Source organism: Alligator mississippiensis, chromosome 10 (genome assembly GCF_030867095.1).
Source record: "Alligator mississippiensis isolate rAllMis1 chromosome 10, rAllMis1, whole genome shotgun sequence".
Classification (NCBI taxonomy): Eukaryota; Metazoa; Chordata; order Crocodylia; family Alligatoridae; genus Alligator; species Alligator mississippiensis.
Window position 1 is genome coordinate 35,492,141 of NC_081833.1, and position 15,720 is coordinate 35,507,860.

At 43.8% G+C, this 15,720-nt stretch overlaps 1 protein-coding gene across 2 annotated transcripts in view; it reads left to right on the forward strand.

The window, feature by feature from the left end:
* CTCF (CCCTC-binding factor) overlaps nucleotides 1–14,694 on the forward strand; it is a 52,686-nt gene extending 37,992 nt beyond the window's left edge. For both annotated transcript variants that reach the window (XM_059713644.1, XM_059713645.1), the window contains 6 exons: nucleotides 1,411–1,560; nucleotides 4,878–5,038; nucleotides 6,456–6,638; nucleotides 6,983–7,121; nucleotides 10,154–10,318; nucleotides 13,122–14,694. In XM_059713644.1, coding sequence (XP_059569627.1) covers nucleotides 1,411–1,560; nucleotides 4,878–5,038; nucleotides 6,456–6,638; nucleotides 6,983–7,121; nucleotides 10,154–10,318; nucleotides 13,122–13,303 — 980 coding nt within the window. In that variant the 3' untranslated portion in view covers nucleotides 13,304–14,694. The remainder of the gene's footprint in view (nucleotides 1–1,410; nucleotides 1,561–4,877; nucleotides 5,039–6,455; nucleotides 6,639–6,982; nucleotides 7,122–10,153; nucleotides 10,319–13,121) is intronic.
* The last annotated feature ends 1,026 nt before the right edge of the window (nucleotides 14,695–15,720 follow it).

The window sequence follows — 15,720 nt, forward strand, 5'->3', positions numbered from 1 at the left end:
TGTTTGTTAATAGTTTGTGAAAATCTTATGGGTAACTTTCCTCTTCATGCTAGAAGTCAGGGTTTCCCAAAAGTGAACAACAATGCAGTGCAAGTTCTGCTGCTGAAGCAGGAAGGAAAACATTTTTTAGCGAGTTTAAGTGTGCAGGAAAGGCCCTTAGAACTCCAAGCAGAAATCAAGTTGTGTTTCCTACTAGAGGTTCACCGATACATTGGTCCATATCATATCAGCGCCAGTAAAAGGAAAACTGACATTATCAGCAATAAATGCTGTTTGCATTTTCAGTTGTACATGCACACAGCCAGCCTGGAGCTTGGAGAGAAGCATCTGGCTGGTAAGTCTATTGGGGAAGGGTTGGAGGGAGGGAAAGCTGGCAGGGAGGAGAGGGCGGCAGTTGAGGCCCCTGCGGTGTGGGGCTGGGCGTGGGATGGAGCTGCAAGCGGCTTGGGGGGAGGAGGGGCAGCTCCTGCTGCTGCTGCTGCTGCTGCGCCCACCCCGGGGGAGCAATGGGGGGCATGTACCCCCCCCCCCAGATCTGTGCATGGGGTGAGGGCAGACTGCTGGGGCTGGGGGGCGGCACTGGGCTCTTCCCATTTGGGCTGGGGCTGTGCTCAAGGCGGGTGGCAGTGGTGGAACTAGGAGGAGGGACTATGGGATGGTAGCCCCCCTTCCAGCGTCTCCATTGCCCACTCCGAGTACAGCTCTGGCCCTCCACCCTGCCCTCCCGCCCCACTGGGAAGAGCCTGACGCTGCCCCTGGCCTCAGCCCACAGCAGCAGCCCGCCCTCACCCCCTGCACAGATCCGGGGGGCACATGCTCCCATGGCTCCCCTGAGGTTGCATGCAGTGGCGAGAGCTGCCCTCCCACACACCCCACAGACAAGCTGGTCGTGGCTCCATCCCAGCCCCACTCCCTGACTGCAGGGGCCTCGATCTGCGCCTCCTTTTCTTCCCCGCCCCTCTCCCCCCAACACCAGCAAGGCGCTGCTTTCCAATCTGCCATTGGCAAATGGATCAGTATCGGTGGACATGGCTTGTTGATAACGGCCGATATGGCTTTTTGGCCATCAGTATCGGCCCACAAAACCTTATTAGTGCACCCCTGTTTCCTACATCTTGTTATGCAGCACACAAGTCCCTTACAGATCTCTTCTCCCGAATCCATATTTGAACTGCTTCTCTTCTGGAGGTATGGTTCAGTTGTCAAACACTGCACAGACCTAGTAGATACTAAGATTTCCCAAATTCTTCCTATTGTTCCCTGGCCTCTGAAAATGGTTGCCATTAAATTGCTTTTCCAACAACTTGGTCTTATGACTGCTCTTTCCAATCCAGGTATGTTTTGAGACTAGACTTTTATTAATAAAACTAACCACTTGTGCTAATTATTGTTTTTTTTCCCCTACCACAGGAGAGAAGCCATATGAATGTTACATCTGTCATGCTCGCTTTACCCAGAGTGGCACCATGAAGATGCACATTTTGCAAAAGCATACGGAGAATGTGGCCAAATTTCATTGCCCCCACTGTGATACTGTCATAGCAAGAAAGAGTGACTTGGGTAGGTACTTCTTAAATGTGTTGATTAACAAGGTAAGGTACTTTTAAACAAATAATGAAGTTGTTTAACTTTGTGGAACAGGAAGCATTTTTAAAAAAAATCATAGGACTTTAGTAGAAACTATATTGCACAGTTTATAGTGTCTAGAGTGGTGCAGAATAAGGGGCATGTCAGCCTGAATGAAGTTAGCTGTTAATAAAGATTAATTGACTTACAATAGCAGCCAGTTTCTATGGAAGATATTAGTCACTTCTACACTATTCCAGTATAGCAACATGTTTGCCATGCACACAAAACAGGTCATCAGTCTGAACCCCATTAGCCTAAACAAAAATAAAACTTTCAGTTCCGTGTGTTTAAGACCGGAAGCCTCCTAGGTCATCTGGCCTGATGTTCTGTATATCACAGATGATTTCTTTTCACCCAGGTACCCCTTTACCTTTTTTGTTAGTCTAAGCATTTTGGCATTCAGGGAAAGTAGGCTGCATGTTCACAGGCAAAGAACAGGAAAGGTAGAAGTGCTGACATTGCCTGATGCTCTTGTACTGGCTGGGAATTGATTTAGTGAGACAAATGATTCCAACAGGTTTGCCATGCTGTGTGTAGGGTCAGTGATGGAAAATTGCAGAGGTTCCCATCAGTTGAACTTGTGGGGAGAATTTCTTCATGACCTCAAAATCTGATGAGGTATTGTTACTCAGCATGCGAGCAAACTATGCCAGCTAAGCATCCAGAAAGGGTTATCCATACCACCTCAGATCACTTGTCCAACCTGCCTAGTTTCCAGTTCAGCAGTGGCTAACCTCTGCTTCAGAGGAAGGCACAAAAGATACTCCACAACAGATTACATCTGTCTAATTGAACATCGGTGAAAATTCATTTGTGACCCTTGCAGAAAACTATCTGAAACCCTGAAGTATAAAGAAAACTAATTTATTTTATACTTATTGCTCTGTATTAACATGGTTTGTGCAGTCTTGTTCTTCCCTTGTCTGTGAATGGACAGGCCATGGATAGGGAGACTTACATATTCAGAGGCTAAGATTGTAAGCTCAGAAGGAAGTTTCACAGTATTAAGTATTGCTTTCCCCCAGCACATGCACGTAAACCATCACATTTTCTTCCAGCAGATCGACTAAAGGTTTTTTACTTTTCCAGTTTTGCCTTGAATTTAAGTCACAGATGTGGGGGGGAAAAAAACCCTCAAAACAGCCCTTTACTTTTAGCTCAGCGCACCCCCACGCCAAGCGCAGTGCACGCCGAGAAAATGCATTGCGTTAGTTTGACCCAGCTCACCCAACATCTGTATAGATTGAGTACTTCAGCAGGATTTTTTGGTGCTTTTATCCAATAGCTAATTGAATCAGCTATTAGATAAAAGTGCCTGACCTATACCGAAGCTGGGGAGCTGGGTCAAACTAATATGCTTCCTCTTCCATTAAAGCACTGTTTTGTTCTAGTTTGGTTTGGTTTGGGTTTTTTTACATCTGTAAATCTACCCCTTGAGTCTCATTTTGCAGTCATAGGATATTTTTATACCTTTGTCAACAAATTTGGAAAGATTTCCAGGATCAGGTTGGGTGGGAGGGGTGTCTGTTTGTTTTTATTCTATCTGTTGTTTTATACAGTGACTGCAGTACCTCTGTCTTCTCTTCCATAAGCTCTATTATGTTGAGCTCCTTTAGCCTCATACTATAAGGCTTTTTTTTCAGCCTATGGATCATTTTTGTGACTCCTTTGAACACACCAGTATTTACATACTAGTTTTTGAAGTCTGGACACCAATGGTCTTGCAGTGTTGTGTACAGAGGCAAGATAATGTCTCCTTGTACTTGATAGTCATCTTTATACACACGAAGATAACATTCACTCTTCTTGTCAAAACATTTTACTGAAAGTTCATGTTGAGACTATTAAGTAGTATGGGCCCCTTAAATCCTTCCAAGACAGTGGCTGGCATTTTAAAATAATTCATTCTTGACAGTCTGCTTCCTTTGTTAGCCTACCTGGCCTTCTGTATAAGGAGAAAGCGGTAGGTGTGATTTGTTTTTTGTTTTGTTTTGTTTTGTTTTGTTTTTTTAGGGTATCATTGTGGACCCACCTAGATATCAGATAGTTGCATAATAGTTGAGAAGCCATGCTTGGAATACTTTGTCAAACTAGAAGGACATTTCAAATGGGACTGTTAATGAGTTGTTCCCAATTCATGCCTACAAGTGTAGCATTAGCTACTCCTTGGTCACTTAGTCATAAAAAAAAATAGTTTATTTCTACCTAACTGAGAAAAATAATCTGGCTCAATAAATCTAAAAGGAAAAATATGCCACCCCAGGAACTAATTTGGAGCCATGAACTGTCTTCTCCACATCCCTTTGTTCATATTGGTAATCTTTTTTAGAAGAAGTTCGATAACTGAAGGCAGTTAACATTCATTGTGCCCTGTGGCATGTGGTTCTGACAATAATCATGAAGTCTTGGTCTATAGCAGGGGTTGTCAAGCAGGAGTACGCATACCCCTGGGGGTACTTTGAAAGGTCCCAGTGGAGGGGCATGTAAGTGGGGACAGAACACTGCCACCCTGTGCTGCTGCCTCACAGGAGCAGGGCCGGGGCGGGGCAAGAGCAAGACTGCACAGATGCTCGCCATGCCCCCTCTCTCTGTCTGGCTGCTCGCCACCTCCATGCCCCCCCCTCCTCAGGGGTACACTTATTAAAAAAGGTTGAAAACCCCTGGTCTATAGCAACAATAATACCCAAATAATCTATCTAGTTCACTTTACAGTTTATATTATTTTCTTCTTTAAAACATCTTTTTACGTGCAGTTCTTTTTTCTATGTTTCATTTTACTGGCAAAGAGAATGAAAGGGTCAAAGCTAAAAGTTAAAGCAAAGGATCCACCAAAGCCAAAATCTGGCCTGAAGCTCTAGCAGTCTTGTCTTGTTCACTTTATATACACAGACTCCCTCTGCTTTGGAATTTAACTCCTTGTTGTCTTATTAAATAGTTTTTGTGACTTGTTTAAAATATATTTAGTCAGATGTTAGTACCTTGGGCTTTCCCAACAAATTAGACTTTGCTCTAGAATGGAAATAGATCTTTTTCATGAGTAGGAAGAGAGACTGTAGAAGGATGTCTTTAATCATGGAGCATGATACTTTTCCAAGTAACTCCAAAGCAATAAAGTAGAGACTTTTGGCTTCAAACCAAATGATATGAAGAAAGCATGCTCTCCTGAGAAAATAGTTAAGGAATTGTCTCTACCAGTCTTTTTCAAGTATGGAAAATAATAGGTTAAAAACTTTTTCTTGTGATACTAGGTGTCCATTTGCGAAAGCAGCATTCCTACATTGAGCAGGGCAAGAAATGTCGCTACTGTGACGCTGTGTTCCATGAGCGATATGCTCTCATCCAGCATCAAAAGTCTCACAAGAATGAGAAACGTTTCAAGTGTGACCAGTGTGATTATGCATGCAGACAGGTAAGCCTAGGTGACTCCTGAAAAATCACAATGGCTGCATGAGCAGTTAACTTTGAACAGAGTGAATGGCACAACAAACTATGAGCTAGAAATCGGGATGTTAGATGGGGAGCATGAGCAAGCGGGCTTAACTGTTGCTCCTTGTCGCATTGAAATCTTGGGGACTTCTACCTCATTCTTCCTCCCTCTCGCTTACCATATCTTTGTGAAGTTAGTTCTCGGGAGCTTAGCTGGTATCTTGAGTGATGATCGTACGGGTGAGATCGGTCTTCTGCAGGGCTCTACCACCCCCACACCCTGCCCTTTTCCTCTCAGGTGACAAGTCGTCTCTTCCTGCTGGTATCGAGTACAAGTCGCTGGTTCTTGGATCCTCTCCGACCCGGTTGGCTGTGGCCTTTGTGGGAGGTCGTGGCCGTGCCCTCTAGGCAGGTTGCTCCTCCTCAAATGTCTGTACCCTGCTTGCAATAGTCTTCCTTCTCTCTGGGATCAGTGGGTCCAGGAGAGACGGAGTCTCTGCTTGCCAGTCCCAGGATTCACATTCTAGTGCTGCTGGGTCTCAGGCGTGGACTCTTGGGCTGGATTAATCAAAACTCAGATGTACAGGGGGATCAGGCTTTTTCCCCTTGCTATACTTCTCTAACTCGGGATTGCTACCTAACAACACAAAGGAAATCCAGGACCCTACAAGGCTAGATGCCATTGGTGTCCTTTCCGCCCTCTTCCCTGAGAGCGTAATTCTCTCTCTCTCTCTCTCTCTCTCTCTCGGGCCAATCAGTACGGGCCCTTGGGGCACATGCTCCTTGGGCCAGGTGTGTGGCAAGCCGGCTCCTGTCGGGCAAGTTCCCTTCCCCGGAGCTCCCCAAGAGCACCGCTGCAGCACAGCTTGCTCCACCTCTGCTGGTGGAGAGCTAAGCCTCCTAACAGCTTCCCTTAGCTTGCTGGGTGACATAGCGCCCCGGACCTGGCTGGGTAAATTTTTTTTCTTTTTTTTTCCTTTTACAGAGCTTGTGCCCAGTGGGTTGGGACAGCATCGCTCGTCCAAGCCCCACCAGGTGCCTCTTCCCCAGCCCCTGCTACAGGGAGCTACTAACTTTGGTAGCTAGTCGCATTTAATGCCAATGATTGTAATCTGTTTAAGGTTAAGAGAAGGTTCAGTGGCTCTTGATAGGCTGTAACCTCCAGAAAGAGGCGCACTATAAGCTGTCTTCTTTAGAAGACAAAAAGAATATGCTTGGTTCAGGATAAATAGAATGTAAAGAGGATGCCAGCATTGGGATAATGCTTCTAGACTAAAATGTTAGTGCTATTCCTCAGTAAAAAAAAACTCTGAACTTTTTACATTCATAAACATCAGCTTAGATCATTGTTGCTGTGCATCTTGTTTATTCTTCTGAATGTGTGTGTTCTTTAATAACAGGAGCGGCACATGATCATGCACAAACGTACCCATACTGGAGAAAAGCCTTATGCCTGTAGCCATTGTGATAAAACCTTCCGACAGAAACAGCTCCTTGATATGCACTTCAAACGTTACCATGACCCCAACTTTGTCCCTGCTGCCTTTGTCTGTTCGAAGTGTGGTAAAACATTCACTCGCAGGGTAAGCAAAGTAGAGCATGGGTTTTTGGGGGGTTTTTTTATTGACCTCTATAGGGAGAGAGAGATAGTTCTGTAAAACAGTAAGTAGTAAGGCCATGTTTGAGAGAGACCTGGACATCCCTCATAATCATCTTGAGTGCATTCTTTACAGCAGTAATGTTATAAGTAAACTGAAGAGACGTTAGGACAAAAGCCAAAATAAGACCCAGGAGTTCAGCTTGTTTTCTGGATGTTAGATAAATCATCTTTATAAAGAGGAGTAAGTTTTGAGAAGTACTGCTTGGGTTCTGAATAGAGGCCTGCTTACCCAGTTTTGATTTTAGTACTCTTCTTTTCCCTCACTAGAACACCATGGCTAGACATTCTGATAACTGTTCTGGCCCAGATGGTGCAGAAGGAGAGAATGGAGGGGAGCCGAATAAGAAGGGTAAACGTGGAAGAAAAAGAAAGATGCGATCTAAGAAGGAAGATTCATCTGACAGTGGTAAGAGCTCTGCTTACTGAACAGGTTAAATGTACCAAGAATTTTGTGTGGTTTATAATTAACCATATTCTTCCTACTGATTCTTCACTAATCAAGATCTGTCTTCATTGAAAGTTTATATTTTAATTATTGTGTATGTGCTTCATTTCACCTGAGAATTTGGTATTAAGTGAATAACTTTTAATATTGCTGACTGAAGTTCTAACATGACATGTTCTGCACTGATCTTAGCAGGCCCTCACTACTATGGAATACTGGCATCTATGGCCAGTTGGTATAGTGGTTGGGGCAAAGGTGTATGTTGAGCCTTCTTTCTGGAGAACAGAGTTTTATTATTGATTTTAGGGGAGTGGATGTAGTAGATACAGCTTTTAATTTCCTTGTACAGTACATGGATTTTTCTGACTGTCAGCAGGAGGGGCGATTCTTTACTGTGTATATGAGTAAGGAGTGATATTGCTCTGTATTGTTGTGAATTAACAGTCAAACTTAATGTGGCTCTTAATCCCTCTTTGTGGTAAATGATGTGAGGGCTTTTGGCCCTTGGAGATGATGTACAGTGATTTGGAAATATTCATTGCCTTAAGTCATTTTTAGAATTTCATTTTATGCATAGTACATGGAGGTCTCAGTGAAGACCAGTGTGTCCTGGTGCCCGGGCATAGAATTATTGAAACAAAACAAGTGTGGAGTGAGGTTTGTGACTTGCAGAAGGTCACTCACCAGGTAGAACCTGTCTCCTGCTTTCCATACTAGCCACTCAATTTTGCTTAAGAATTTGCACAAGTTTGCTTAGAAAATGTACTAAATCTTTGTTCCATACAAGCAGTGTAGCTCTATTTTATTTTCACAAGTTCCTTGAATATGACCGGTTCTCCATTTGAGTAATTGTTCACCTACTTTCTCACTGAGGGCAGAAGAGAAGGCTCGGCCCCTGAGTCTTAAACTAGAGACTTTTTGCCTTGGCAGTACTTGCAGAATGGGCTTCAACATAGCCTTGCTCCCAGGAGATGAAAGAGCTGGTGTGCATTTCCTACCTCTGTCCCCCTCAGTAACCTGGCTGAGATGCTGCAAGTGCCCCAGCAATCAGTGCCTGCACTATGTCACTAGCCAAAGGCATCTTCCATCAATGCCTCCTACCTATATTGTAATACCTCAATCAGCCAAATCCACCCTACAGAGCTTCCTAAGAAAAGACAGAGATTTCCAAGCATAAGCAGTCTTCCAGTTTTCCAGTCTTCCCCTCGTTGTAAGTCATCCAACATACAAAGCTTTTGTTGTGGTTGAGAGCTATGGTAATCCCATGTGACCCTTCTTTCAAATAGCCTGTCCTACCTTTGAGATTCATAGAGCAGGATAACCGCAGACTATTAGGGCTTGGAAACATTTCGCCAGTGGCTATGCCACCAGATTTGCTGTCATACCACCTCCAAATCCCACATACATGTCCCTTTTCAGGGACCCTTCTCACAAGAATGCAGTGATGGCAAGTCCCTGTCCTGCCAATGATCAGCTGAATGTTGGCACCATCAGGGCTGCCCCAGTGCTGCCAACAATCAGCTGATCAGCAGTTGGCAAGGACTGCACTGGGGCTCATGCCCTAGTACAGTCCCATACTGCCAGTGATCAGCTGATTGTCAGCATCCATTCAAGCCCTGTTGTAGTCCCAGATTCAGTTGACAGTTGGCAGATTGTCTGCTGTTGGGAACTACTGGGACCAGTTGGAGACCCTGGTGTGGTCTGTTCTGCCTCTTGTTCATTTCAAGCCACGATGGAAACCAGGCACAAAATTATTACACAGAAAGGTGTAATAATTATGTGGCAAGTTGCGTGTTTTGTTGTGTCATTTATGCCTGAACACGTGGTCAGGTTACACTTAGGATGAGATTAACTGGTTAATCATGTTTAAAGTGTAATGTATGCCAGGGTTTTAAGGCATTAACTTAATTTATAAACTTTTCCAGGACCTAAAGGAGGTTTTGGAAGTTGTTGTTAATAATCAAACTTACCACTGCACTTTGAATTTTTCCATAACTAACGTACTCAAAATATCCCAATTTTTTTCTTAATTGAATGAAATAGAGTTTTTAAATCAAGCTTTTGAAAGATAGTTTTTCAAAGGTAGATTTTACTGTTGAATTAAGTGAGGTCCTAAGTATTTATTGTGCTACCTAAAGAGCAAAATCCCAGAATAATATGCTCTTCAACTTGTGTAGATACAGATATTTATCAAAAACTGTAATGCTCTAGTACACACTTCATTGGAAGTATAGTTAATTTAACAGAGGGATGCCCAGCTTCTGAGGGGCTGGAGGCTTGTGTGTCACACTGGGTGCCCCCTGCAGTATGCCCTCGTGTGCCCCATTTTTGTTACAAAGAACTCAGACCACAGCAGGTCAGAATGTTTTTGATACTGTGGATTCCTATTTGAAATCTCTGGGTTTATCTTGTGAATTGCATAGATGGTTACACCCCATGGCATACCCTGAAAAAGACTGCAGCACTCTGGTTGGGAATTGCTGCTTTAGACTCAAAGCATAAGAAAGTTCTCAACCACAGTGCCTCGGGGGATGAGGGGGGGTCTAGAGGAGACTTCCCTAGGTCTCTCCCAGCCCTCCATTTGCTAATGGAGCATGGTAACTAGTGAAGCTTCCCATTGACAGCCATCTCTGCATTTGAATCAAGCCCTGCTCTTCCTTTCAGTTGGAAAAATGTTTCATGGTGACAGCATTAATTGTCACTACTGGACATGGGGTCAGACCTTCTTTTTCCTGCTTTGCTAGATGATGTTTCCAGCCTTCCAAGATGAGAATATCCCAGTATTAAGAATGCCTGCCTTAAACTCCTCACCCCTAGTACTTCTGTTTGCCTTCTCTACCATCAATATTTACTCTCCAAGGATGACTGTAGGGAGGTGATTCTGTCTCAGAATGAAGAAGAGTGTTGTTCTTCCTCTCCATAGGGAGACTTTGTTGATATTTTGCTCCTATATAAACTGAAAACTTACTTCATTTATTTTCTATTTTTAAAAGAAGAAAATGCTGAGCCAGATCTGGATGACAATGAAGAGGAGGAGGAGACGGCAGTAGAAATTGAGGCTGAACCAGAAGTGGAGCAAGTGGCCCCTGCACCGCCTCCTGCTAAGAAACGAAGAGGAAGGCCACCAGGCAAAGCCAACCAACCAAAGCAGCCCCAGCGTAAGTTGCTGCCTGAGCTCGAAACTAGGCATCCAGGTTAATAAGCTTCTTGGATGTCTCCTTAATGAAGGGTTTTCACTCACTCTGATGGAGCTGATAACTTTTAACTGTGTATTCGCTGTCTCTTACTCTTTTACTGAGACACCTTTGCCCACCTTCAGGGCACACTGCAAGTCTTATATGTGAGTTTCTTGAGAAACCTATAAAGCTGACCTGTTTGGGACCAGTACCAAGAAAGGAGAGGAGGAAAGTTGCCTTTCCTTTGTAGGTTAACATACTTTAAATCAGGGCTGTTTAACTTCTAAGTCTCCAGGGGCTACACATGTCACAGGCCACACCAAGTGAGCCAGGAGTTACCAGGCTGTTCAGACATCCCCACCCCCTTCCACTCTGTGCTGCTGTCTGGGCACCCCATCCCCTCTCTCACTGCTGCACCAGGCACACTTGCACTTCTCTCCTTGCTTCCCATCACTGCTGCACTGTGTGGGCATGATGTCCCCCTCTCCTGTTGCTCTGCATACCTTTGCAAGCATCTCTCTCACCATTGTACTGGGTACCCTCCCTCCCACTGGTGCCCCCTGAGGGTATTGATCCACCCCTGCAGCCCAGATTCACCCTCAGCTCCCTGGTTGTGGGACCAGGGACAGGAAGCAACATCCAGAGGAAGGAGAGGGAGCCCAGATACCCTAGTTGCTGTTACAGGTGGAGCAGTGAGGGGAGCACCAACCAGGTGAGAGCAGAGGGGGGTACAACTTTACCCCCTTGTAGGCTATATGTTGCCTGTGGGCCACCATTTCGACAGCCCAGCTTTTAAATCTGTGTAAACTGCTTCCAGATGCCATGGGAAAATGCATGTTAAAAGCCTTAAAAAAAAAAAAAGCCTTATAATAATAATAATTCAGGTTATAAAGCAACATAAAATGGTTCAGATTATGTGCTCCACCAGCCCCATGGAGCTCAGCCTGACAGCAGGAGGTGGAGGGAGAGTCCGTGGCAGAACCACTTGGAGCGCAGCCCTGGTCCTGGCTCTCCCCTGCCTCCCACCACCAGGCCTGGGGCCAGTGGCAGCACCGGTCTTCCCGGCACTGGATGCGGGCTGCATCCAGTGCTCATCTCAGGCGGCAGCCTTCTGTCATCCTGCACCCCCGGGAGGAGTTCAGCACAGCCCTCCCGGGCATGGGAGCCCTCATATCTGCAGGCGGGATAACAGGAGGCTGCTGCTGCCAGCAAGTGACACCAGTTTTGCTTTTAGCAGTTTGAGGTGCAGTTTCCCAGAAGCCCCTGCACCTGTCTCCTTGAAACTTGGCAGGCTGCATGCCCTCAGAAGGGGCTACCATCCAGGCAGTGTTCATCGAAATCAGGCATGAAATGACAAAGTTATAGGCATTTTAATGATTCCCCATTATAGTCCATGGGCGAAACATTGAAATGCATCCAAACAGCGAAACAGTTTTGACAAAATGGAACAGTGCTTCGAAACTAAACAAAATGACAAAACAAAACACTGTCCCTTTGAAACAGCAAAACACAAGTCAAAATGAAACGGTGCTGTTTCTCACAGTCCTGCTGATCACCATATGAACACACAGAGACGGTCTGTTACCTTAACATTTTAAGAATAAAGAGCAGTAAAAATATTATATGGCATCCAGAGAGAAGTTATGGTTAGAAACCCAAGTGAACCTCCTCACCTATTCAAGAAGTACTGCTACCCTACTGGCCTACAGTATACTGGAGGCCCAGGGTGGACTGTGGCAAGGTGTCCAGTTCCGGTGTCTAGATGTTTACACTGTGTTCATCACTGCTGTATGAGTAGAGGTTTATAGTAGTGCATTCACATCAGTTAGGAGATGGCAGTGTTGAGTTAACATACATCCAAGCAGTTACTACAGTCTTGGTTAAATAATGTATGCCATGTCTCGGATGCTGCCTCTGGTAATGCAGATGCGTGTAGAGGCTGCTGCAAGGAAATAGGATAGAGCACGGTCATGATTTTTTGGAAGACTGGCAGACAGGTCAGATTTTTGGCTGCAGGAAGCAGTTGAACAGGTCTACACTGCAGATGGCATATATCTCCATTGCTTCCCACCCACACCTTCAAAAGGCAGGCATGGAATGAATGCATATGTCCATGATTGAGACTTATTATAAAATCATAGAGAAATAGGGAATTGGACCACCATAGGTCATCTAGTCTAGCCCCTTGCCTCAGGCAGGATCATCCCTATCCAAATCATCCCATACAAATTCGTTATCTAACCTATTAGCAAAACTACACAGTCAATCCTGACACACCCACAGGACTTAACACCCCACCTTGCCACATGTAAAGCAAGGGGACTACAGCAACCAATGTCCTGCTGCTGTGAAGGTTGTTTAAAATACTCCTGAGATCTAAGGAAAAATCCCCTGCTATGGAGAAAAGGGGCACCCCCCACTCCATGAGTCTGTACCAATCTGACCATGGGGTAAAATTCCTTCCTGACTCTAAATATCTGACCCTGAGCAGAGGGCAAGACCCTCCAGCCAGAAACCTCTGGTTTTGCATCCCAGCAGATGCATTGTTCTTCTTGCCCTTGTCCTTTCTTGCAGTGAGTTCAGACAGTATGAAAACACTGCAAAGACATTTTGGGCCCTGTTTTATGCAGTAAAGTGGATTTTCTAAAAAGATGCAGCTTCAGATTCTGTAATAAATTGTTTTGTGAAGAAGGTTATAAGACACTTTGAAATTAGACATTTCTAGCATGCAGCCTGCCTATAGGATTGGTGAGCTCTATTTTGAACTCTTTCTCTTTCCTATTAGCTACAGCAATCATTCAGGTTGAAGACCAGAACACTGGTGCAATTGAAAACATAATAGTTGAAGTAAAGAAAGAACCTGATGCAGAAACAGTAGGAGAAGAGGAGGAAGCTCAGCCTGCTGTAGTGGAAGCTCCCAATGGAGACCTCACTCCTGAGATGATTCTCAGCATGATGGACCGGTGATGGAGGAAAAGCCACGCGTGCTGACTGAACTGGCCTGGGCTGTGTTTAAGCGGCTCAAATCTATTTTTCCTTTTACCTTTTCTTGGCTTTGGGAAATGCATCATTTTAGACCATTTTACCAAACATACTGGGAAATAAAACTTCAAAATGATGTTAGAATGTGATTTAACTAGAACTTGCTGTTTTATGTTAGCATTACTACAGGATCATGGAACATTAGGAAATATTTTGGAGTCCTCGAGGGTTTCCTCAGATGCTCGGTTTTTGATCTGAACTGCATTGTAATGATGGTCCAAGGACAGTGTTTACATGCAACAAGTTTTAATACAAAAGTGGAAAAGCAAAAGCCCAGACTAAAGTAATGTGGTAAACCACTCCGGACTTGTCCATCCAGTTCCCAGAGTCCTCCAGCCTCCTTCTCCCAGTAGTGTTTTTAACTGTAAATGCAGATTTGGGAAGGTTCTAGACTTTTTAAATGTTTTTGTTTTTGCTTTTCCCCACTGACTAGCTCCGGTTCTCCAAGTCGGCTGCACACGGTAGTTTTGGCATGCTCCAGCTGGTTTCTGTCCTTAATATGCTTTGCTTTCTGCAAAGCATTTCTGTAATGGTCAAGCTTGTAAATAACTTTTTTTTACATTTTAATCTTTTTTCCATTAATTAAGAGGTATGAAAAATGCAGTTTCAGTAAACCCCAGTATTTTAATTACTTCCAAATGAAGTGACAAGAAAATTGGTGGAGTGTAAATGTTGGAAAACCTGTTGACAACCAATCATGTAGAGGAGAAAAGTACCCAGACTATTTGCTTGCTGAACAACAGAAACCCAGACGTGAAACCAGGTTACAAAGCACGTGGAACTGGCATTTGAAACATGTATAATTCCCTCCTTTTCAGTTATACCTTCACGACTACATTTTCTTTGCTCTATTTTGTAGTTGTATTTTGTGTTTATGAATCCAATGTTAAGACAGAAGTGGTGATTTTTGTATTTGGGTCACTGCAGCCCTCAACCTGGGCCAGGAAATTTTACTAGGTCAGTAATTATAAAATTTTGGATCTCTAATGAAAAAAAGGAATAATGTGAAATACAAATGATGCCTGTATATGAACCGTCACATGTTTAAAATATGTAAGCTTTTTATAGAGCCTCAGTCTTGCTGATTTCAAACAAATTTTTCTTCTATGTATCGCTTTTAAAAGAGCTATCAGTTTAGCTATCAGACTCTAGGTTGATGCATTTTTGTACTTAGCTGTACTGTGTGATATTTTTCATTATTTTAGGAAGCCAACATGAGAAAAAAAAACTGTTATAAAATATGTAATGGGGTTTGAAAAGCTGAGAAGGAGAATATACTGCTGTACAGCTAATAAATAATAATGGATTAACATGCATGCTCACTGACTGCTTTCTTTATTCTGTGAAACCATTTCTCTTTGAACTCCCAAGCTGTTCTGTGTCTGTCTTAGGAAAGATCTTTCCTGCAACTGGAAGGGCCCTAAGCAGATTGCAAATCTGGAATTGTCATGGGTACCATGCACAAGAAAGCATTCTTATTTTAATCACGTATAATATGTTGGTGGGAATGTTACTGCTAGAGAAAGTTGACAAACTACTCGTGTTAGAGAGCAGTGCTGACAGTATCAGTTGCATCTGTTCATACAGACGCTGATGATTTGGCTTGTAATCTATTTTCTCAGGTAGTGCATTTAGGGATCTTCAGTTGGTGGCTGAAAAACTATTTAATTAAAGCCCAATCTGTTTCCCAAAAGGAATAAAAAGTAAATTTGTATCTGCCTCCTACCCTGTGCTCTCCCCTGTTTACATTTTCTGTGTTTTAATGTTAGCTCTGGGAACTTCTAAAAAGAGGATTAGGGAGTTCAGACTCTAGCAGTCTGGAAGGTACAAGCAGATTGCATGGTTAAGCAATTTTGTGCAACAGCTTTTACACAAATGGCTTTGCATAATTGTAATTGCTACATATAGAGGTCAGAAATCTTTCTGCATAGAAACAGGTTTTTCAAAATCATAAATGGGAATTGTTTCATGCTAGATTTCAAATAGGAGTTAGGTGCCCAACACAGAGGTTATGTCAAGGTGCTAGTTTATGGGGACAGATGTACCAGGAAATGGGCCTGTTTATGGGACAGATGCGTCTCTGACTGCAATGTCTTGGTTAAGGACCATCTTGCCCCTCTTTCACCTTCATGATCTTCCTGGATGCACCCTCTCAGACAACATGGTGCTTGTATTCTTTGGGAAGAACTGTGATTCTCCCACTCTGGGCCCATGGCTACAATACTCTGTATTAGCCATGCTCACCCAGCAAGTTAAAATGGGTTTGTCACATGTGGTTCTTCACTTTGGGAATCTGACCAGTGAGAAAAAATAATAATATTAATTTAGCATTAGAGGCCCTT